General features: G+C 41.1%; 1 protein-coding gene across 2 annotated transcripts in view; it reads left to right on the forward strand.

The window, feature by feature from the left end:
• Positions 1–22,944, forward strand: part of FRMD3 (FERM domain containing 3) — a gene marked incomplete at its 5' end in the record, with an annotated part of 128,207 nt that overhangs the window by 67,850 nt on the left and 37,413 nt on the right. For both annotated transcript variants that reach the window (XM_080972681.1, XM_080972682.1), the window contains 4 exons: positions 1,804–1,846; positions 11,225–11,303; positions 17,298–17,395; positions 18,844–18,967. In XM_080972681.1, the coding sequence (XP_080828807.1) occupies positions 1,804–1,846; positions 11,225–11,303; positions 17,298–17,395; positions 18,844–18,967 (344 nt within the window). The remainder of the gene's footprint in view (positions 1–1,803; positions 1,847–11,224; positions 11,304–17,297; positions 17,396–18,843; positions 18,968–22,944) is intronic.

Genomic DNA, 22,944 nt, shown 5'->3' on the forward strand with positions numbered 1-22,944 from the left:
TGAAATAGGTGAGAAGAGAACCATCCATGCTGCCCTGAAGCTTCTTTGAGGGAGGGAAAAACAGTAACAAATGTAATAGAAATGTTGTAAGTGGATCATGCAAAAATTGTTCTTTGCTCACATTCCTTTGGACTCACTCCTGACATGCACAGTGTTTTGCAGAATGGTCTGCAGTTCCTGCTGTTGCTGACTATTAGCCTTGCTGGCTGGGGCTGATGGGAGCTGCAGGCCAGAATTCTTGAGGGCATTGCATTAGCTACGCTGGCGTATTTGATTATGTCTGTGGTTGTATGAGGCAGCTATTTTTTTTACCTGGCTTTCAGCAGAAAACAGACCTCTTTAGACATGGCTTTGTGAAATCTAATCACCAACATTATTACCAGCAGCAAATTTTTATTTGTTTGTATGCTTATGCTAAAACTTCAGTTTCCTTTGTGAACAATTTACAATCTGTCTGACTTTCTGGAAATGCATAGTTGGTGGGAATTTGCAGTATATATATAAGCAATTATAAGAATTATATTTCTTTTTCATGCAGTGTAAATATAGCACAGCCTACCTTTTTACATTAAATATTTGTCTTTTGAAAATACTGCTATAAATCAGCCTTGACTAACTTTCACAGCGGGGATTTAGAAGTGACATCAAATTTAAATGGGAAAATGGTTTCCTAGTTTCCTGCTAATTTATTTTATTCTATTATTTTTATTTATTAAATTTGTATGCCTCCCAAACCCGTAGGTCTCAGGGCGGTTCACATGATAAAATCAGAATATACCGTATTTTTCCATGCATAACACACCCCTGTGTATAAGACGATCCCTATTTTTGGGGTCTCCAAATTAAGAAAATGGGGTGGGGGGCAGGAGAGATTGCCCATAGTTGTTAAGCTTTTTTGGGGGGAGGGATTGCCGAAAATCGCTCACCCACCTCACCCTCTCCAAAGCCACCAATCTTATGCGCACTCACTGCTAGCAGCCACAATTTGCTGTAGAGATACTTCCTAGCAAATATACCATATTTTTCGTTTATAAGATGCCCCCAGGTATTAGACGACCCCTGTTTTGGGGGACTCACCAATTGCCAATCCACCCTCAGCACTATCCGTGTATAAGATGCCCCCTAATTTTTGACATTGTTTTTTAGGAAAAAAAACCTAGTCTTATACATGGAAAAATACGGTAGTTTCTCGCTCTCATCCTAACCTCTCTTACAGGGTTCTTTTTGAGGATAAAATGAGAGAGAAAGAACCTGTAAACCATTCGAGAGTTGCTTGCAGGAAGCAATGGTGTGTAAGAAATAAATAATATCTAGAGGTTTAAGTTTGTTCTAAGGAGCCTTCTCTAGCTCCCTGTATTAACAAGTTGTGGGTGGTATTTACTCAGAGTAGAATAATTGAATTGACTAAGTTAGGTCCATTAATATAAATGGGACCAATTTGTTTATCTAACTTAGTTGAATGAATAAATATATTTCTGTTCCACTACTGAAACCCCTGCTTGCTTTATAGTTGATTCACTTCTTCCCGTTCCTGTCCCCAAGGTCCAGACTTCGAACAAACATAAATACGCCCATTGTGTATACTCTTACTGCATTAGCTATGCCTTTCACGTTCAACTGATTCTTTTTCATTATCCTTCCACAAGTATAAGCATCCCTTTGAAGCTCTTTGACACAAAACACAATAGAAATCACAGCTGTTATGAAAACGGCTTGTCAGTTTATTATGACCTTGTGGCAGTAAATAAAAGTGATGTCTTTTGCAACGCTCTAACCATTTATCTCTGCCTCTCTTTCCTTCAGCACTGGCTAGAGCCCAACAAGGCTATCTGCAAGCAAATGAAATGTAAGTGTTGATAGCTCAGTTTAAAATGTGGCGGGCTAGTTTAAAAGTGCCATGTAGTAGCATGTTTCTATCCTCTTCCACACTGTACGAGATGGTTTCTTTATACCTGCTATACTCTTGCCTGATGTCTTGGGCCATTTCACGTGACTGTAGTCATTTTGAACCCAGATCCAATGAAGCGCCTGAGCAGTAACTCAGTTCATTTAGAGAGAGCTGTGAAGTGTTGAGTAAAATAAAGAAATGAGCGCCATATTCCTACCCTTTTGTTTTGGTATTTACAAACTTTATGCAAGTCCTAAAAGGGACTTACTGGGAAATATTGTCCAGTTTCAAGAAAGAGCTATGCAGTTTCTGGTATAGCCCCAAAGGTGTGGCTTCCTAAAAGCATCTGATTGGCCACTGAGAGAATGGGATGTGGGATTAGACTGGCTGCTGCCTGATCTAGCAGGCTTTTATGTTCCAGTCCAAAACATCTGGAAGACAGCAGGCCGGAGAAGGTATATAGGATTGTGTTGTAGATTGTAAAGCAGGCTTCCTCAAATTCAGTCCTCCAGATGTTTTGAAACTACAATTCCCATCATCGCTGACCACTGGTCCTGCTAACTAGGGATCATGGGAGTTGTAGGCCAAAAACATCTGGAGGGCCGAGTTTGAAGAAGCCTGTTGTAAAGGATAAAAGTTGTGTGATTCTGTTTAAATATTTCCTTCCTTCCTTCCTTCCTTCCTTCCTTCCTTCCTTCCTTCCTAAATGGCCGCAACTACTGTCATTTGTTAATGATTTGATATGATGCCTGAGACGAAAGCTCACTTTGCAATATCTGAAGACTTGACTTTAGATAGTGAGATCTGCTGCTTGTTTTACTTACATAGGTTGTTGTCAACATGGTTAATTTATGAAAAGGAGGGAAGTTCTGTTCCTTTAGTATCATTGTACATTTTCAATAGAAGCATAAGTGATTCAGCAGCTAGCATTGTATGACAGAATTTAGACATGTATATCTGAATGAATAAAATGGAGGTTGCAATCTTATACTCACTTAGGTAAAGGTAAAGGTACAGTGGTGCCCCGCAAGACGAATGCCTCGCAAGACGAAAAACTCGCTAGACGAAAGGGTTTTTCGTTTTTTGAGCTGCTTCGCAAGACGATTTTCCCTATGGGCTTGCTTCGCAAGACGGAAATGTCTTGCAAGTTTGTTTCCTTTTTCTTAACACCGTTAATACAGTTGCGACTTGACTTCGAGGAGCAACTCATAGAACGCGGTGTGGTAGCCTTTTTTGAGGTTTTTAAAGACTTTGGTGATTTTTGAAGCTTTTCCAAAACTTTCCCGACACCGTGCTTTGCAACACGAAAAAAATCGCAAGACGACAAAACTCGCGGAACGAATTAATTTCGTCTTGCGAGGCACCACTGTACTCCTGACCATTAGGTCTAGCCGCGGACGACTCTGGGTTTGCGGTGCTCATCTCGCTCTATAGGCCGAGGGAGCCAACGTTTGTCGCAGACAGCTTCCAGGTCATGTGGTCAGCATGACTAAGCCGCTTCTGGCGAACCAGAGCAGCGCACAGAAACGCCGTTTACCTTCCCGCCGGAGCGGTACCTATTTATCTACTTGCACTTTGATGTGCTTTCAAACTTCTAGGTGGGCAGGAGCTGGGACTGAACAGGAGCTCACCCCGTTGCGGGGATTCGAACCACCATCCTTCCGATTGGCAAGCCCTAGGCTCTGTGGTTTAGACCACAGCACCACCTGTGTCATATAGACCTGCACTATATATTTTTAGTTGTCCAGAGGAGTCTTCAGTGCTCTCCTCATTTCCTTAAAAAGGTAAAGGTATAAACCCATAATTTTAAAACAAGATGCACAAGAGACATAGACAACATAAGAAGGTCAATGTGTCACATATATCCATTATACAGAGGGGGGGGGGTCTGCCCACAATTTTCCTGATGGCCTTCTAGTACAGTATGATGATCTTTCTTTTAAAGATGGTTTTCTGTTTTTAGTGGCTTCCATGAATTGTGTTTGATTAGCTATAATTTGTTGAAATTAAGTGTGAATAGATATTATCAGTCTCTAGGTGACCCCCCACAAAAAAACATGTGCAATCTGCTCTTAGCATTCTGAAGGAGAAGCAAGAGTGAAGTTAAATAAGCAAACTGATAAATTAATGCCACTATCTGTGGCAAAGAGAATGATAGAACCACAAGCAAAAGCCCATAAAGTTTAACAGAAATGTGAAATGGGAGAATATCCTTCCAAGTACTGTGAACCCGGCTGAAAAAAGGCCCTGGGTCAGAGAAAATTCAAGCTTTATGGGATGGTCAAATTCATATCCTAAGCCAGATTTTTCATATTCAGTGGCAATTCAATTCTGTTGAACATATTACAAACCCCTCTAATGTGTGGTGCCCTTGTACATGGGATTCCTTCCCATTAACTGTATGGCTGTCAGGCTACCATCCCAAAATACGATTGCAGTGACTCTTACTTGAGAGTAAGGAAGAGATCTTTATTTGAGGTAATAGTGGTACATGCTCAGCAGCAAGCGCAAGGTCCAGAAGTCAAGACTCCAAGGTACAAGAGCAAGACAAGAGGTTCTTCCATTCAGTTATCTGAATGGAAATTACAAAGATGTCCTGATAGCTGACACAGCCCTTCCAGCAAGCTTTTAAAGATGAAGCAGGAGGAGCTCACTCACAAGACTCTCTCACCCTGTGGATCTGAGCCCACCTATGAAGTTGATGCCTGATTCTTGGAGATAAAAATGTCCTGCCCTTTTGCCTCCAGTTCTGCCACTCCCTCCTTTGGTTCAGCATCTCTCCCTGGCTGAAGTTCTCCTTTCTCCCTGATGAGGCACTGCACTCCACAGAAGGGGTGATGGAGAGAGCAGATCTGCTTCCCCCTCTCTGATATCTTCCTTCATCTTCCCACCTTGGGTGCCATCCTCCTTCGTTTTCCTCCTCTTCCGTCTGGGGCTACTAAGCCATGCCAGTTCTTGGCAGAGCGGAGGGGCCCCTGACATCGGCATCTTATAGGAAGCTTTTATCTTTCCCTTCCCTTTGTCTCTTGAATACTCTTGGTGCGTAAGCCAGCGAGTTATTAGCATCACTTTAAAGATGCTGCACTGAATTCATGGCATGGTGTGTAAAATCCTTTTAAACGATTATGATTATGAATCCATTTCAGCAAAAGAGCTGTTCCTCAGATGACAGGGAAGCCTGTGACAAATCTTGGGCCCTCCAGTGTACCAGCTGGGCCTTATCTGACAGATAAAAAGGCTGTTCTGAAAGGAAGGACTCACTGCTACAATAAACTTGATTATTTATGCTTCTTTTGCATGAGAATACTTTAACCAAAACGACATCTTATTTTTCTTTTCCTGTTCCAGTTTTCCTTTTCAGTTCTTTGAGTGACTGCTAGGCAATAGGTCTGTTGCATTGTGCATATGTGTGTAATTTACTGGCCAGTGCTGTTTTTCTCATGAGTCACTAACCTTTGCTTATTGTTCCATAGGCTTGTGCCACAGTGCCGCATTAAAAATTGCAAAACCTTCATAATGAAGTCCACTAAACATATGCAATAGGACTACTGAACTATTGGGCTATTGTCCCCTGCTATTAAAATGGCAATCCTTGCAGCACTTTCCGTCCTAGTTACAACACACACAACTGAATGATCCTTTAGCACTTTATGCAGGGTGAAGACAAGGCCATGTTCGATAATGGCTTGTGTTTGTTGAGTGTCCATAGAGAAAAGGCTATCCCAATGAGAAATTTATAGAAAAGGTTATTGCCTGTTCTGGTCAAGACCCCTGAAGACTCCAGTTTTTGTTTAAAGAGTGTATTATATTTGCCTTTATGTTACGGATGGGCAAACATTAACAAAAAAGTCTGACTGCTTTCAGCTCTTAAGCCTGGCATTCACCAAAGCCAAGGCATATTCTGTGTAAAAGGTGTGAAAATCAGCCATAGAGTTTTTGTTTTGTTTTGTTTTAGGGTCCTACATTACTGTTGTTCAATGGACAAACGGAATTGATAGGTCATTTTAGTGCCTTACCCACAGTGCTGGGCAAACAGTCTATATTATAGTAATATAATATAGCCACTGTATTTTAATATCTTTGGTATGTCTTTTTGCCCACAACTCATGCCAAGTAACAGATTCATCCTCAAAGCTTTTGATTTTTTTAAAATTGACATGGGCTTGAAAGTTTTTTTCTACAGTGTGGTAGAGGTAAGATGGAAGTAGTTTCAGTAAACTGTGAGTTGGTTGGTTTTCATCATTTCATCACTGAAACAAGTTCTGAGTGAGGTAATAAGTGAATCCAAGTAGGGAATGTAGATGGACTGGTAGAACTCTTCTGTGGATTGGCTGTGGATTTGGCATGGCTTTTTCTGTTGTTTGGTTTGTCCAAGTGCTTTAAATTCTACATTCACTTCATCTGCCAGTTTCTTTGTTATTGTGCTAAATGTCTCCTCTTTAGCTTCCCTGTGCTGTTCCATTGTTCCCCAAAACTGTTGTGTAATGTGCTTTCATTTCTATTACATCTAACTAAACAGATTACTGAGCTTGGATGTTTGGTTCTAGCATTGAAGAATATTTGCTTATGGTCACAAGATGAACAATTCAAATTGATGTCCATGATGCACACAATAAGTGGTACAAAAGTTGTCTCGTCTTGGCGTTGCTTGATCCTGCTTATTGTTTGAGATGCAAGACAACACTTGGGTAACTTTATGCAAACATAGGGATACTTGTGTATCGTTGAGTCTACTGTGTTTCACATTTCATTGGTACGTTAGGTTTTGGATGTCATCTTTAGATGCTCTAATGGAAAAAAACTTTATAATGGCTCTAATTGTGCCAAATGTATTACACACATGATTACACTATTCAGATAATTTACAGTTAGATTAAGTCTGTGGGATGAGCAGTGGACAAAGGTTGCCTGAGGATTTAGTGTCCTGATTTGAGCTTGAGTCCCGCCTTCTTTTCCTGCCATGATTGAACAACCATCATATCCTTCTCCAACTAGCTTATTGCGATCTACTCCAAAAATCAGAACAAACAGATAATATTGTGTTTGGTATGTCTACAGCAGTTTGGTCTGAGATTGAAATGAGCCCAATGATTCATTATGTATTCCCACCATTTTGTTCTATAAATCTTACACCTCAAGATGGTTTTTCTATGCCAGAAATACAGTGGTACCTCAGGTTACATATGCTTCAGGTTACATACGCTTCAGGTTACAGACTCCGCCAACCCAGAAATAGTGCTTCAGGTTAAGAACTTTGCTTCAGGATGAGAACAGAAATCATGCTCCAGCGGCGCAGCAGCAGCAGGAGGCCCCATTAGCTAAAGTGGTGCTTCAGGTTAAGAACAGTTTCAGGTTAAGTACGGACCTCCGGAACGAATTAAGTACTTAACCTGAGGTACCACTGTATTCTCTTTCATCTGCTAAAACTGAGAATCCCATGGAAACTCTGGCTTTCCCAACAATGCCTTTCTGCAGAATTTCACCACACAGCTTCATTAACTCATTTCCTCATTCTTGCAGATGTGTGCTTGGCCTTACCTGTCCCAGGTTTTTTAAAAACAAAACAAAATTAAACAAAAATCATCCATTGAATTAGCACAAAACTATAAAACCTCTATCATGTTACCTGTTGCACTGGTCTTACCATGCTGAACATGATCATGTGGTCCACAATCCCCAGGGGTTGATATGATATAGTACAGCTTCAGTTTATTTTCCTCTGGTTCTTATGACTTACTAAATTTCTGTTCAATTGACAGCATTTTCCAAAATGAAAATAGGCAAAAACAAATGAAAACCTGTAAACTAAAGAGCAAACTGAAACATAAATATTCTAAAATACTAAAATGTTGGCACTATATATGCCTTCTTGGGAACATAGTATACTAAATATTATTGAATGTGTCTGAGATGCTACCATACAACAAGATATGTGTGAGAGTATTTGTTCTAGTAAATATTATTACGCTTTTCAATTTCAGGTTAATGATTATAGTCAATTTAACATGCAGACTGCGGAAAACAGCTTCAGAAATGTGAAAGGAAATCAACGCCCCCTGCCTCCTTCCCCCTCCCTTCCTTCTGTATAAGGAATTTCTGAGGAAGTGAAATTCCTTACTGTGAGAATAGAGAGATTAAAAATATGCAAGAGTGACTCTATCATGTGTTGAGTGTTAAAGGATCTGCCATGTTTGCAAAGTCCAGATAATGTTTATTGAAAGGGATACAGGGTCAGAGAGAGGATTGTTGTACCTGAGAAGCTGATACCACTAATCTGTCCACTTCTCTCCTCCCAGTAGATTATAACAATTCAAAAATATAGCGACTTGCCCTTTACAAGTGAACCATAATCACCCTTGGCAGAACGTGATTTTTCATTGACAGCTCGGAGCTGGTTCTTAAAACCAGATGAGTCTTTCCATACACTTTAATAGACTTAGATCTGGTTTAGGATCAAGTAACATGAATATTCACACATTGAGGTATCCTTGGCCAATACCAAGGAAACCAGTGATCCAAAACATACTGTCGTATTTGTTAAGTTGTGGGTGAACATATCAGACGACACAGCGATTCTTCAAACAGCTCTTGTTTATTTACAGGCCAGGACAGAACTGAACTGAAGGGTTCAGTCAGCCTGCTTATGTAGAGCTCCCGTACAATGTAACTGCAACAATTTTCTAAAACTATCCAATCACTGAACGTCACTTTCGATCCCTTATTTGCATAACTATCTACAGTATCCCCCTGCTGGCCCAGGGTGAGAACTTCAGTACATAACAGTATTTCTGTACCTAATGAACTGAGCTAGCAAAATGATTTAAAATTTACACAACAGTCTGAATATATTACATTGTTCTTTCTTTCTTCAGCCACTTGCTTCCTTCATCTTATTTATCCATTTGCGGCTGACTTTCACACTCTGCTTCCCAGCTTCCCCGCTTTGCACTGTTTTTCCTTAACCCTCCTCCATTGTCCATTTCACAATTTGTCAATTATTTGCTTCATAACAGTAAGTCAGGTCCTCAAAAGATGAAACTGAGAACTTCATAAAAAACATTGCTGGTTTCACAAGAGCTGCCTAACTGGTTTTTAAATTATGTGTAATGATGCCATATTGAACCACCCAATCATTGTTTGACTGTCAATGTATTTAAGACTTACAGTTTCTTCATAGAAATACTTAAACTTGAATGCATATGATGCATAGCACAGTGAAATACAAAAATACAAAAAAAAGAAGAAGAAGCTTTGCCCCTATAGAAGAGCCTGGATGTTGTGTTTTATGGTGAGGGATGGCTTGACAGAGAATATATCTAATTAATAGCACAATCCTATTATGAATGCATATTCAGTCTCCACTGTGTTCAGTGAGGCTTACGGTATATGGAATAAAGTAGACATAAAATTGCAGTCCTCCTACATACATTTTCTCCACTGAATGCAACAAGACTTTTGAGGATGCATGCTTAGGATTGCATTATAAGACTGTACCAGTTTCTGGGAACAAGAAGTCACAAGTTTCCAAGATCAAGTAAATATAATAAAATCTCAAGGCAGTTTACAAAGAAGATAAAGCAATAAAATTATCAGTAAAAACAGTTCAAAACAACTATTTAACATGTTTTTTAAAAAAATCAGGAATGAACCAAAACCAGAAAACACCATATAAACAGTCTACATATCTGGGCAGGCTTGTCTAAACAAAAACGTTTTTAGCAGGCGCCGGGAAATACTATAGTAATGACACTGCCTGGTGTCAATATGCAGAGGATTGATTTTTTGCAAATGTGGAACAGGTATTATGTGGCGCCCATAACGGTGCTAGTCCTGCTAGTTTATTCAGTGCCCGTTCATTCAGAGACTTGCCTCTGAACAAACAGGCATGTTGTAAATTGCAGCAGGAACCACTGCTTACCAGGTGGGGGAGGGGAGGACGCGGCTGCAAGGGCGTAATGGCAGGGGTGTCGGGGGAGGTCAGCACGACCCCAACCTCATCATCGCCTTGCCCCTCCCCCTCCCAGTAAGACACAGTGACACCAGTGCTGAGAGGCTCTTGCTATATCTCCACTCTGCTGGGTGGAGGCCAAATAGTAATTTTATTGCTGCTTGAGAAAGTACCTTGTATTTCTCCTTCCATTGCAACCTACATTCTTCTCCACAGATTTATGTAAAGACAATTACATAAATAAATAATGCAAGCAGTCTTTTATTTCCCATGTCTTTTCTACTTGCATGTCTAGATTACGCTACACATGAAGTACTGTATTTTTCCGTGTATAAGACTAGGGTTTCCCCCCTAAAAAATAATGTTAAAAATTAGGGGGCGTTTTATACACGGATACATCTCCCCCCATTTTCTTTAATTTGAGTCCCCCAAAATAAGGGGCATCTTATACATGGGGGCGACTTAGAGACGGAAAAATACGATAAATCGGCAGAGGTGCCTGCTTGCAAGGACAGTTGGGAGGAGCCAACGTGTGCATGATGACATGTGCGATGTCAGTGTCCTGACATCGCGCGGAGCTGGGAGTGCAGTTGAACACAGCAGCCATGTGTCTTCAGTGGCTTCCTCCTCCTCCTCCTGGCACTGCCACCAGTGGGAGGCTGCTTCGACCCTCCTTCCTCTCCACAGCAGCAGGAAGAGAAGAAGGAGCTGGCCACTGGAGCCATGGCACAATTCGCCTTTGTGCTTTTTATACATGGTGGGGCAACCAAAGCCACAAAAAGATTGGTGTGTGTGTGCGCAAAAGGGCTTGGCCCCCAGGAGCTGGTGCCCCTGCTCTCATGATATAGTTGCAAAACTGGTGTGTGAATTTTCAGGTGCTACAGGCCGCTGGGCCAAGTAATTACTAACGCAATATCATCTGAAATCTCTGGAGTGGCAAGGCCTGTCTAAGTACTGAGAGCCTAGCCTTCTGTCCTTCTCTGCACAACAAAACAGAACTTTCTGCCTACTGAATGTCTCCTGACTACAGGAACATGGGTTATAAACCACATTGTCCATATACGGCTCATTGCACAGCCCCTGGTCCAGCCCAGATACAACCAATAATTAGGATTTTAAAAAAATCTTTATGGTGGAATTTCTCTGGCTTTCTTTCTCTAATTAAAAAATGACATGGTACACCTCTCTAGTTTAGACTGACTATATTGTGCTTATGCTTTGACCTTCCTTATCACACATTAGATCTGCTTTTTGCTTGTTTCTCTTCTTAATTTGCTGCACTGCATCTCACAAGCTATCCTGAGAAACCAATGGTAACATTTCCTGCAGTGCAAGAGAGGCCATGTTTTATGCTGCTTTTCTCATGCTTTTTCTTTATAATGTTTCAGCTCATCCACCATATACCATGTGCTTTAGAGTGAAATTCTACCCACATGAACCACTGAAGATTAAAGAAGAGCTCACCAGGTATTTTTTTTTATCCCTGTCTGTTCATTTAGTCAATATTTTGGGAGCATGGCTAACTCTTATCATCACTTATGATATGCTAACCTTCTACACTTTAGCTAACTAAAAGTGTCCACTCATATGCTGGAAATTTTAAAAACGGCTTCTGGGAGCTGAAATTCGGCCACCAGTGATTAGTAAGAGTAAAGGTGTTTATATGAAGCACTCGATGGTGAGGCGCTGCTAGAAAATGGGATGTGAAGCTAGATTCCTGGGCTCCTTTTCTTCTCCTCTAGCCCAGTAGTCCTCTTGGGATACACTGCTTTTGAAATTCCTGCAGGGTTAATCTGTGGCATACTTACTCAGGTGTAAGTCCCACTGGGTTCAATAGGCTTCACACCCACGTAAATGTTCATAGTTTCATCCTGGTGGGGCAAGGACACCCACTTGTGCCATGGGACTTCCTCTCTTTTCCATGTGTGTCCTGTGTGCTCCCCCCAACTCTCTGGGGCAGATGGGAGTGGGGGCCTCAGAGAGAGGAGAGGGCAAGGAAGCCCCATTGCACAGGTGGAAGCCCTTGTATCTGGGGGATGACATAGTTGCATACAACCCGCAGTTCAATGTATTCATCTGTTTCAAAAAAGAGCTATGGGTTTGGACAGTTCCAGTGTGCATAGAAATAAAAGCTCTAGGTCATGGGTAGGCAAGCTAAGGCCCGGGGGCCGGATCTGGCCCAGTCGCCTTCTAAATCCGGCCTGCGGATGGTCTGAGAATCAGCGTGTTTTTACATGAGTAGAATGTTTCCTTTTATTTAAAATGCATCTCTGGGTTATTTGTGGGGCCTGCCTGGTGTTTTTACATGAGTATAATGTGTGCTTTTATTTAAAATGCACATCTGGGTTATTTGTGGGGCATAGGAATTCGTTCATTCCCCCCCCCCAAATATAGTCCTGCCCCCCACAAGGTCTGAGGGACAGTGGACAGGCCCCCTGCTGAAAAAGTTTGCTGACCCCTGCCTGCCCCCAGCCAGCATGCCAACTTCTTGTTTTCAATTATTTTTACTTCACTTATTGTTTTATTTTCTTGCAACATCTTTATTCGCCCTGCCTATCAACAACCCTGAAAGTGCTAACTTCGTAAAAAAGTAAAAAACAAATAATAATTAAAGTGTGGCCGCCAACAGAAACAAAAAGCCAAACTGAAAATAGCCATGGTGAGAAATGTTTTTTTTTATTTTGGTTTTTTTTACCAAGTTGTGCTTCATAGGAACACTTGTTTTATAGCTGAAACTATGGAGCTGAGTAAATGCAACAGTAGATCTTTGCGGTAGAAAAGCCTTGCCCAGACTGGGATCTTCCTGGGATGTTTTACGGAAGTTTTACAACTCCCATGAGCTGTAGCCAGGAGACTTGTGCTACCTGGGTCTGCTGGGAATTGTATTCCAAAATATTTGGAGGACACCAAGCGGTGGAAAACTCTGGAAGACGCGCTTCCCTACCTCTTTCAATCCCTAAATTCTCCCAGCTAAAAACAGGGTGAGATCTGCTTGCACAAGAGTTTGGGGGGTGGGGTTAGATGCTTCCTGCATTCCAGAGGGCTGGGAGATACCCCCAGACACATTTTGGCAAAGTGTGGGTAACTGGGGGTGGGGGGTGGGGAGAAGTCTCACTGTGCAAATGGATTTCCATCATGGCAGTGAGCGGAGAACACTAATTTTGCCTTCATTTTTCTGCTGTGCCTTCCATGGGCATAGCCAGGATTTTTGTTGGGGGACAAAACTGATGTGATTGGTCAGTTAGTTAAGTATTTCTATTGTTTTACTTGATCTAAGGGGGACAGCTGCCCCCCTGCCCCCCCTTGGCTATGCCCATGGTGCCTTCATGTTGATGAATGTTTTTAGATGCTGCCCATTGCAAACTGGTAATTGTTTATTTTGAGCAGCTCAAATTATTCGTAAATGAAAACGTAGTTTATTAAAAATAAATAAACACAACACTATGTATTGGCAGGAAGCATTATAAATTATTTTTGTCAAGGGCATAAACATTTAAAATAACGTCAGTCTGGCTGGGAAAAGAAAACATTGACAACCCTAGGGAGAGGCTGTGTGAAAATGATGTTTGTTTATTTTGACAGCACACTGTGTGTAGCAATTTGCTCTGTTGGTTGACATTGCCAATTAAGTGTTTTCCTCCATAGGTTGTAAAGATCTTTCACTGAGCAATGGGGGAAATAGTTAAACACCTGGGAGCAAAGATATGGTAAAGTCACAAATTTAGCAAAAGCAAAATCACCTTAATTTTTATCTCTCTCTCTCTCTCCTCTTTTTTTGCACTGTATGCAACATTGCTAGTGAAGCTTAAAGGGTGCAAAATCCTTTACAGAGCTAATGTGTTCTATCAGTTTTTGAGAATGTTCTTTTGGAATTTGTTACTGAAGAATCCTTTGTTCCCAGCTTTCTAGTTGTCCCTAAAGTCGTAATGATGAGACATTGGCAAAGTAAATTTTGGAACAGTCAAATAAGCAAGGGAAACCTTTTAACACAGGGGACTGCTTTATATACTGCATTTTTATTTGGGACTCAGAAATTAATACCAGCATACATGCCTAGTATTCTCATTATTAAGAAAAACATTTCTAAACTGCTTTTCATCCGATGGATGCTAGAAAAATGTACAGCAAACATAAAAATGAACCCAAAATGCTGTTATAATAGCCATCAAAGCAATTACCATATTTTTCGCTCTATAACACGCACCCGACCATAACACGCACATAGTTTTTAGAGGAGGAAAACAAGAAAAAAAAATATTCTAAACGAAACAGTGGATGTATGATTTTTGTGGTTCATGCTGTGGCCACTTTGCTCCTTTAAAGCAAGCAGGCTCTGCTTTTCTCCCTCCTCCCCGCTCATCCCTGGCTTAGCGAGCTGAAAAACTTTGCTGCTATGTAGCGAGCTGAGTGGGGAGGAGAGAGGGACAGAGAGCCTGCTTGCTTTAAAGGAGCCAACCGGACAGGAGCCGCTTACACTTGTGTAAGCGGCTCCTCTCCACTCCCCCTTTGCTCCTTTAAAGAAGCAGGCTCTCTCTCCCTCTCTCCTCCCCACTCAGCGGCTCTTCTCCCGCTTTGCTGTTTCAAAGCGAGCCACGGAGGAGGGAAGGAAGGGGAACCATGGATCCTCTGCTCACGACTGCAGCAGATCCCCCCGCCACCCGTAGGCATTCCCTCCATAGCACGCACAGACATTTCCCCTTACTTTCTATGAGGAAAAAAGTGAGTGTTATGGTGCAAAAAATACGGTACTTACTGAGAGGCAACAAAAGGTTTTAAAAGCTAACGGCAGGTTGAAGCAACAGTTATGATGAATGACCCACTTCAGATAGTAATCCATGCATTTTGCATGCTAATTGCACATGGAAAGCAACTGTTAAAGGATTGGACTGCTGTTCCTGGTTATTTTGGAGGTAAAACCTGCAATTTAGGCAAATAGATTCAATTCATATAAGATGTTATACATATGTTGTTGAAACTAAATATAAAAAAATCCTTCTAGTAGCACCTTAGAGACCAACTAAGTTTGTTATTGGTATGAGCTTTCATGTGCATGCTCACTTCTTCAGATATGTTGTTGTTTTTCCATTTATTATATGCATAATATGCATTTTTAATGTTTCAAAATGAGCTGCTGCAGTACTACTACTACTACTACTATTAATAAAATGTAGATACTCATCACACTACTGTGTTTTGCAGTGCATTAAATGCTGAATGAATATACTTTTTGAATTGTGGGTGATTTCTGTTGTGAGGGAATATGGGTATGTTTGCCTTCATTTGTGAGTGAAGATGAAGGACAAAGTGTGCTTCATGAAATAGATGTAGGCATACTGTCCAACTTACGGTTCAAATTGTATACAAATATGAGCTGTCATCTGATAAGAATTTGGTTTTGGAAACCTACACACTGTATGCTGTCAGTCAGAAACAGGCAACACTAAATGATTATGTCACCACTACTGATCTCTTCCTAAAAACCTATCTCACACTTGATCGTTTCTTTCAACCTTTGAAAACATCAACTTATAGTGATAGGGGAATCCAATGTATATTCTTTATAGAACAGCGTAGCATGTACAGTGGTACCTTGGGTTCCATACGCTTCAGGTTACATACGCTTCAGGTTACACACTCTGCTAAACCAGAAATAGTGCTTCAGGTTAAGAACTTTGCTTCAGGATAAGAACAGAAATCGGGCTCCGGCGGCGCGGCAGCAGCAAGAGGCCCCATTAGCTAAAGTGGTGCTTCATGTTAACAACAGTTTCAGGTTAAGAACGGACCTCCGGAACAAATTAAGTACTTAACCCGAGGTACCACTGTACTGAGATGAAAACATTAAATTCCTCTCTGTGGAATTTGTATCAGTTCTCGCCAGAATGCAAACAGTTCCCCAAATGTGCTCTTTAGCCAGAGCAAATTCCCAAGGTAGTGCAAACTGATTTACACAACCAGGAAGTGTTATTAACCCCCCCTCATTTAGAGGCTAGTGTGGTACCTCAAAGTATAATCATACTGTGGACTTATTTAGCACATTGCCTTGTGAAGTAAGACTTTTTGTATCTGTTCACTATAGTGGAACAAATTTTCTCTCTCGAGAACCACTAGCACTTATGTAATGTGAATTTTTCAAAGGAGTTTAATGAACTGTGACAGGCCAAAGATTACATTAGGAAGATGCCACAAAAAGGGCAATTATGAATGAAGCACAACAATAATGAATTCTGCAGTAACCTTCCTTATTGGACCCCACCCCCAAACAACTTTTTGAACGATTAAAGATCCCTGGATTTCAGAGTAGAGCTGGGATCCAAATTACTAGAGTGTGGGTTGTTGTTGTTTTGTCGAGAAGCAAAAGTCCAAAACTTCCCCTTTATGTGTGTGGAAATAGTTACACAGATCTTCAGATCCTAGTCTAGGGATGTAGTTTTCTAATAACCTATGCAAAAGATGTATGTGGCGCACAGTTGCGAATATATTTTCTTGTGTGTTTTTAGTAACCACAGGGAGGCAGCAATCTTGAGCAGAAGACCACGAAGAAAAGGAGGCTGCTTAACCCTTGCCTTTCCAGTCACTTCCCTCACAAAACAGTCCCTTCCCCCAAGATCCTTTTTCCACTTGTGGAGAAAAAACATACGGATGCTCCTACCTTTTCCCACAAGGGGAGAAGAGAGCGGCTGGGAGAATGAATCAGAATTGGAAAATGGCCAGAGGGCTAAAGGTCAAGAAGCCCATTCCTTCCCTCTCCTAGTCTTTTATTTAAGATTCAGCCTCCCAAGATTCACCTGCTTTTGGGTTAAAAAAAAAAGTAATGGAAAATAGTATCTGAACATGAAGTGGGGTCCAGCCACATATGAAAATGTGTTTTCTCTCCTTTCACTGTTCTTAGCATTTTGATTAGAATTGCATGGCAAACTTCCACTTGAATGCCTTAGTCTGATGACTGGAACAGAAACACTGAGCATGGTTTGACTCAAGAGTAGACCCACTGAAGTTAATGAACCCAATCTAGTCATTTATTCCAATTGGTCTACTTTGAGTAAAATACCACCCTGTGTAGATTTATACATGGGGGAAAAATGAATGCATTTGCTGTTGTCCTGAGAGTCTTCTGTAGGAACCAAGAATATATTGGAATCTTTTAAAGGCGCAGTTGTGATAAAAGGAGTATAAATTAAATATTGCATCTCAGCTTTGTTCATAAGCAGCATGCTTAATGTCATTCTTTCTTTTTCAACACATGGCCCGGTTGGTAGAAAGGAGAAAATATATTCGTACCAGCAACCTGATTTTTACTTCTGCATTGGCTCTCTGGCCAATTACATTAGCTAATGTTGTGATGTACATTGATTAAATGAGAATAAAGGCAAAATAAATATAGAAACAGAATCTTCATAAGATAGGGTCCCATCCAACTCTATGATTCTATGTGTGTTATATATAGTATTTTTCCTTACGCAGGTACCTTTTATACCTACAAATCAAAAGAGACATTTTCCATGGCCGCTTGCTGTGTTCGTTTTCTGACGCTGCCTTCCTGGGTGCATGCATTGTCCAAGGTAAGTGAAGACAACAGCATCTTCAGACCTTTTCTCAGCATCCCGACCAGATATACATATTGCAATATCAAAAACCTTATGAAAGTTTTATAAACTAATTTGGTTTGGATCCAGATTTAGTTAGTCATAGTTTAGTCCCATTGAAAATGATGTGATCTTAGTTAGCAATAGCAGCAGCTGCTGGGGGTGTATGTGAGAGCAGAGACGCGGGTGGCCCTGTGGTATAAACCACTGAGGCTTGCCAATCGGAAGGTCGGCAGTTAGAATCCCCATGACGGGGTGAGCTCCTGTTGTTCTGTCCCAGCACCTGCCAACCTAGCAGTTCAAAAGCATGCCAGTGCAAGTAGATAAATAGGTCGGTAAACTGCGTTTTCATGTGCTCTGGCTTCCATCATGGTGTCTTGTTGCGCCAGAAGCAGTTTAGTCATGCTGGCCATTTGACCTGGAAAGCTGTCTGTGGACAAACACCAGCTCCCTTAACCAGAAAGCGAGATGAGCGCCGCAACCCCATAGTCGCCTTTGACTGGACTTAACCGTCCAGGGGTCCTTTACCTTTACCTTATGTGGGTAAGGTATGTGGGTAAGTGTTGCATTTGCCGGGGTGGGGTAAGGCAGCAGTGCAGGTGGTGGAGCTCCAGGTTGGTGGGAGTGATGCCATCGCTGGCGACCACTTGCGATTTCACTCTGTCGCACACTATCCCAGTACAGTGGTACCTCTGGTTACGAACTTAATTCGTTCTGGAGGTCTGTTCTTAACCTGAGGTACCACTTTAGCTAATGGGGCCTCCCACTGCTGCGTGATTTCTGTTCTCATCCTGAGGTAAAGTTCTTAATCCGGGGTACAACTTCCGGGTTAGTGGAGTCTGTAACCCGAAGTGTTTGTAACCTGAGGTGTTTGTAACCCGAGGTACCACTGTACCAGGAAGCAGTGGCATCCACTGCAGGAACCACTGCCTCTCTGCCAGCTAGATATTATTCATTCATTTGTTTATTTTTCACAGAACTGATATACTGTTTTGCTGAAATAAAACAGCAAAACAGGGACTTACGCATGACAAGCTTAGTCTGGAGCCGTCAAAATTATAAATAAATACGTAGCTGAAATAACAGGCTGTGTGTAGCTTTTTCCGTTTCTCTTTGGGGAGAGTGTTCCAAAGGCACCACAACCAAAAAGGCCGTCCCTTCAGTAGCCATCTGCTTAAGATTTGAAACTGCCAGAGAAAGGCTTTCTGAATGACATTTAACAGGAGAAAGAACCATTCAGAAACTATATAGGGCTTTAAAGGTAAGCACCAGTGTCTCAGTATTATATGTGGAGGTCTATTCATATATTAATAACAAATAATTCACTGCCAGTTTATTTTTTGTGACTAGGGATTCAATTTAGCTAACTGCTCACATATTTGGTATTTCTTCCCTAATCTTTCTTTGCATTTTTATCTGCGCAGCTGAGTTCGGTGACTATGATCCTGATGAACACTTGGACAATTATGTCAGTGAGTTTAAGATTTTCCCCAAACAATCCCAAAAGCTGGAAAGAAAAATACTTGATATACATAAAAACGAATTCAGGTAATTTTGAAAGCTGATTAAAAGATGTATTAAAAGAGGATTATTTAACCATTATTTGTTAGTGCTTTCTGCAGGTTGTAACCTACACAGGTAGAAAATAAAAATCTGTATTTTAAAGGGGTCAGTAGATGACAATTCAGTATAAAATTTTGCAAGTCAACAGATCTGCTCAATATGTTATGATCCAAAACTGAGCCGAAACCATGGTAAGGCCACAATTAAGCTCATTGATTTCAGTGAGCTATTACAGATGCAACTCCATATTTGATTGGTTTAAAGACACTTTGGTTTAAGAACGGACTTCTGGAACGGATTAAGTTCGTAAACCAAGGTACCACTGTATAAACTCTCAAAAGATCAACAAGTAACATATAATCACAACATACATATTGTTTTCTATTTCTCTATTTTTTACCCGGATGTAGCAAATACTGAGCTAGCGTATACGAATGTCACTGCTACTGACAAGTGGTAATTTTGGTTTCGCTGGTGAATTTTAAAGAAAAGAATATGGTTGTTATCTAAAGGTTTAGAACATACTTTGATGTTCAGTTACTTTCTGGTTAAACATTATGTCTTCAAATAGTCAATAATTTCCCCCCATTCTATTTTAAAAAGTCTACTTTGATTATAGTTCTCTTTCTAGAAGAAAAGCATATGAGAGGTTTCGTTACTGCTTTCATTTTAATTGGCATTCTGTTGATTTTGTGGTAATTATCCTTTGAAGGATATTTTCTTATTGCTGTTGGATGAGCACTTTTAATGTACATTACAGTTTTTAAACATTGTTTGGTTTTTATTAGTTTGAATTTCTATTCTAGTTCCTTTGAGACTGTTCCAATGTAAAACAACTTATAAATGTAATGAATATTAATAGTTTATCATCATCATCATCATCATCATATATATGTAGAACATTTCTCTCCACTGACATATTATTTGATAACAAAACAGAATAGAGAGGACAAACCATTTCTCTCTTTCTATAGACATTTGCGGCCTCTTATTATTTTGGAGATAAACATTGTTTTGGGAAAGGCTGCCCCCTTCAGGCATACTTTTCAACTGAAGAATTAAGAGCATAATTTAAATTATCCTGCAGTCGATGTGAAAAGTGTCATGGAATGTTGCTAGAAAACCATTGGCTTTGTTTATGTAACACTTGCAATTACCAGCAGATTCCAAGACCTAGAAGTAGTCAGAAGTTCATTTAGGGAGAGTTAAACTGTGCTAGCAGAATGTAGTATCCGAAGGCAAAGGGCCAGCACAAGACCATGCAGGGAACAGTATCTGCAGCATGAGAAAGCGCCTGTTAATGTGTGCATTTTTGCAGGATGGACTTTGCACAAAATGACAAGATTGGTCTCCGTGATATAGGTACACAACTAGAGTTGCCACAGTTGATGAGCTTTTTTAAAGGAAAAACCAAGTTGAGCTTTGTTTCAAAATCCCAGGCATTTTGCCAAAATTCCCCTTAGACGGTATTTCCGGCAGGAAATTCCGGACGTAGGGCAACCCTAAACACTGCCTCCGTGGTTGTGCGTCTTGCTTTGCATGCAGAAGATCCCAGGTTTTCAATCCTGGGCCTCTCCAGGTAGGGCTTGGAAGTCACCAGCCTAAGCCGCCAGTCCGTATAGACAAGTATTGAGTCAGACAGGCCAGTGGTAAGTTTCAATGTAAGGCAGCTTCCTATAGTCCTGTGTTCCTAGGGAACATATTGTGATGGCTTGTGAACGCTCTCTGCAAGAAATGCCTCTGCTCACTCAGAGATACATATATACAGTCTTTATTTTACATATGTGCAAACAGCACGTTACAATCATGCATCCGAATCCTCCAGCTCAGATTCTTGGAGTGCCTTATGTCTCCAACAGAAAAGGCGTGGAATTTTCATGTGATGTCTCTGTCCCCTCCTCTTTAACACTCTCCTTTCCTTGGCAGACGGTACAGGCATTGTTTCACTGTCTGTGCCAGAACTTCCTGTGCGGTGTTGAGGCTCTGGTCCAAAATCTGTGAGCCGTCCCTCCTCCTGGCTTTCCCTTCTTTCCTCCACCGCCACTTCCTGCCCCCCTTCCTTTGCCTGTCTCTCCTTCTCCCCTTCATTCTCCGTCAATACCACGACACATATGCACACAAATGTGTCAGCTTCTGTCAAGTGTAAATAGGTTGCTTATGATCTCTTCAGGTACTACTTCAGGGGACACCCCCCCCCACACACAAATAATGTCTGGGTAAAATTGAGCAAGTGGGAAAAGTGAATTTTAAAAAAGGAACTATAGAGCCAGACAAGTTGATACAATAAATGTTTGAGTGTGTTTAACGTGTTTTTTTTTTTTAAAAAACCAGCTGCCTGTTTGGGGTTGGGAATTAAGATCAGGATTGTGCTATGCAAGGAGGGGTAATGCTTTCCCTCTGCGTCATAGTCCTGTTGAAAATGCACCCGTCCTCAAAGCTGACGCTACCCCTGGAATGGAAGCTGATATTTGGCTTATTGCAAGACTGACTGATAGGCAGGTGAAAGCAAGACAATCTGTGTAGTAGATAAGCATATATTTCAGGAAATAGTAAATGAAAAAGAAAACAAGCTGCACAAAACAGCAAGTCAAGTCACATCAGACTGCAGGTAGTCCAAAGTTAAATCCTGTGATTGGTAGAAGGGGCATAGAAACATTTTTACTTAATGCAGGATGCTTAATTCTAGTTCCGCAGGGGATCCATTGGTGCTTAGTATAACTGTCACATATTCTACACTTGAAAGCCTGAATTAAATGTTCAGTACTGTATTTGTAATATTGCCACATACTCATTACTGGCAGATAAAATATTGCTTCCATCTTCTATCCTCTATGAGTTTTGAAAGACTGTCATAGGGTCTTGCCAGCTCCAAACATTTTTCAGATGTTATTTCACTGCTGGTGATTTTTGTTTGTTCATATAGCACACTGTGCCATATTAAATTAGCATAAAGTATCTCTGAGAACATTTGCAAGATCTCACTCACTTTATTCCACATTAGGTAATACACATTAGTAAATACTGACATCCTATCTTTCTCTCTGTTCAAAACCCCTATCACAAATTAGAATTATCAGTCCAGACTACAGAGTGCAGTTTCAATATCCTTTCATGTACTGTGTATTAATTAGTCTTAACATGCTTTGAAAAAGTGTTGGTAACATGTTTCAGGTGGCTAATGAATGATTAAAAATTGTCTTATGCACATTTTCAGTGCTTGTTTATGGCAGCATTCTAACAATTCAGTGATGATACTCAATGCATTTTAAAAATAATTAACCCTGAGTACCATCATTGCAAGGGACGCAGGTGGCGCTGTGGTGTAAACCACTGAGCCTAGGGCTTGTCGATCAGAAGGTCGGTGGTTCGAGTCCCCGCGATGGTGTGAGCTCCCATTGCTCAGTCCCAACTCCTGCCAACCTAGCAGTTTGAAAGCACATCAAAGTGCAAGTAGATAAATAGGTACTGCTCCGGCAGGAAGGTAGACGGCGTTTCCGTGCGCTGCTCTGGTGTCGCCAGAAGCAGCTCAGTCATGCTGGCCACATGACCAGGAAAAACTGTCTGCGGACAAACGCTGGCTTCCTCGGCCAGTAAAGCGAGGTGAGCGCCGCAACCCCAGAGTCGTTTGCAACTGGACTTAACTGTCAGGGGTCCTTTACCTTTACTATCATTGCAATGGTTGAGTTTTATGGAAATGCTGATCTCTGAGCCTGACTGCAACTGAATCTCCTAAGAAGGTGCTGGCAGAAGGCATGGTAGCTTTAGAGGACTGTAATTAATTAGGCCTTGTAAGTTTTTCATCAGTTTGTCCACCATAGTGAACAAAGAGGATGCTACCCTGATTGACTTAGAAACTATCAGGTGCTAAATTTCTGTGTGATGAGGGAAGTTTTAAGCAGATATTCAGCATTACTAGTTTTCATGTTGCCTTAAGAAGTATGACATATCTGTGACAAAGTGAA

The sequence above is a fragment of the Podarcis pityusensis genome (assembly GCF_964106645.2).
Source record: "Podarcis pityusensis genome assembly, chromosome: 11".
In the NCBI taxonomy this organism is placed as follows: domain Eukaryota; kingdom Metazoa; phylum Chordata; class Lepidosauria; order Squamata; family Lacertidae; genus Podarcis; species Podarcis pityusensis.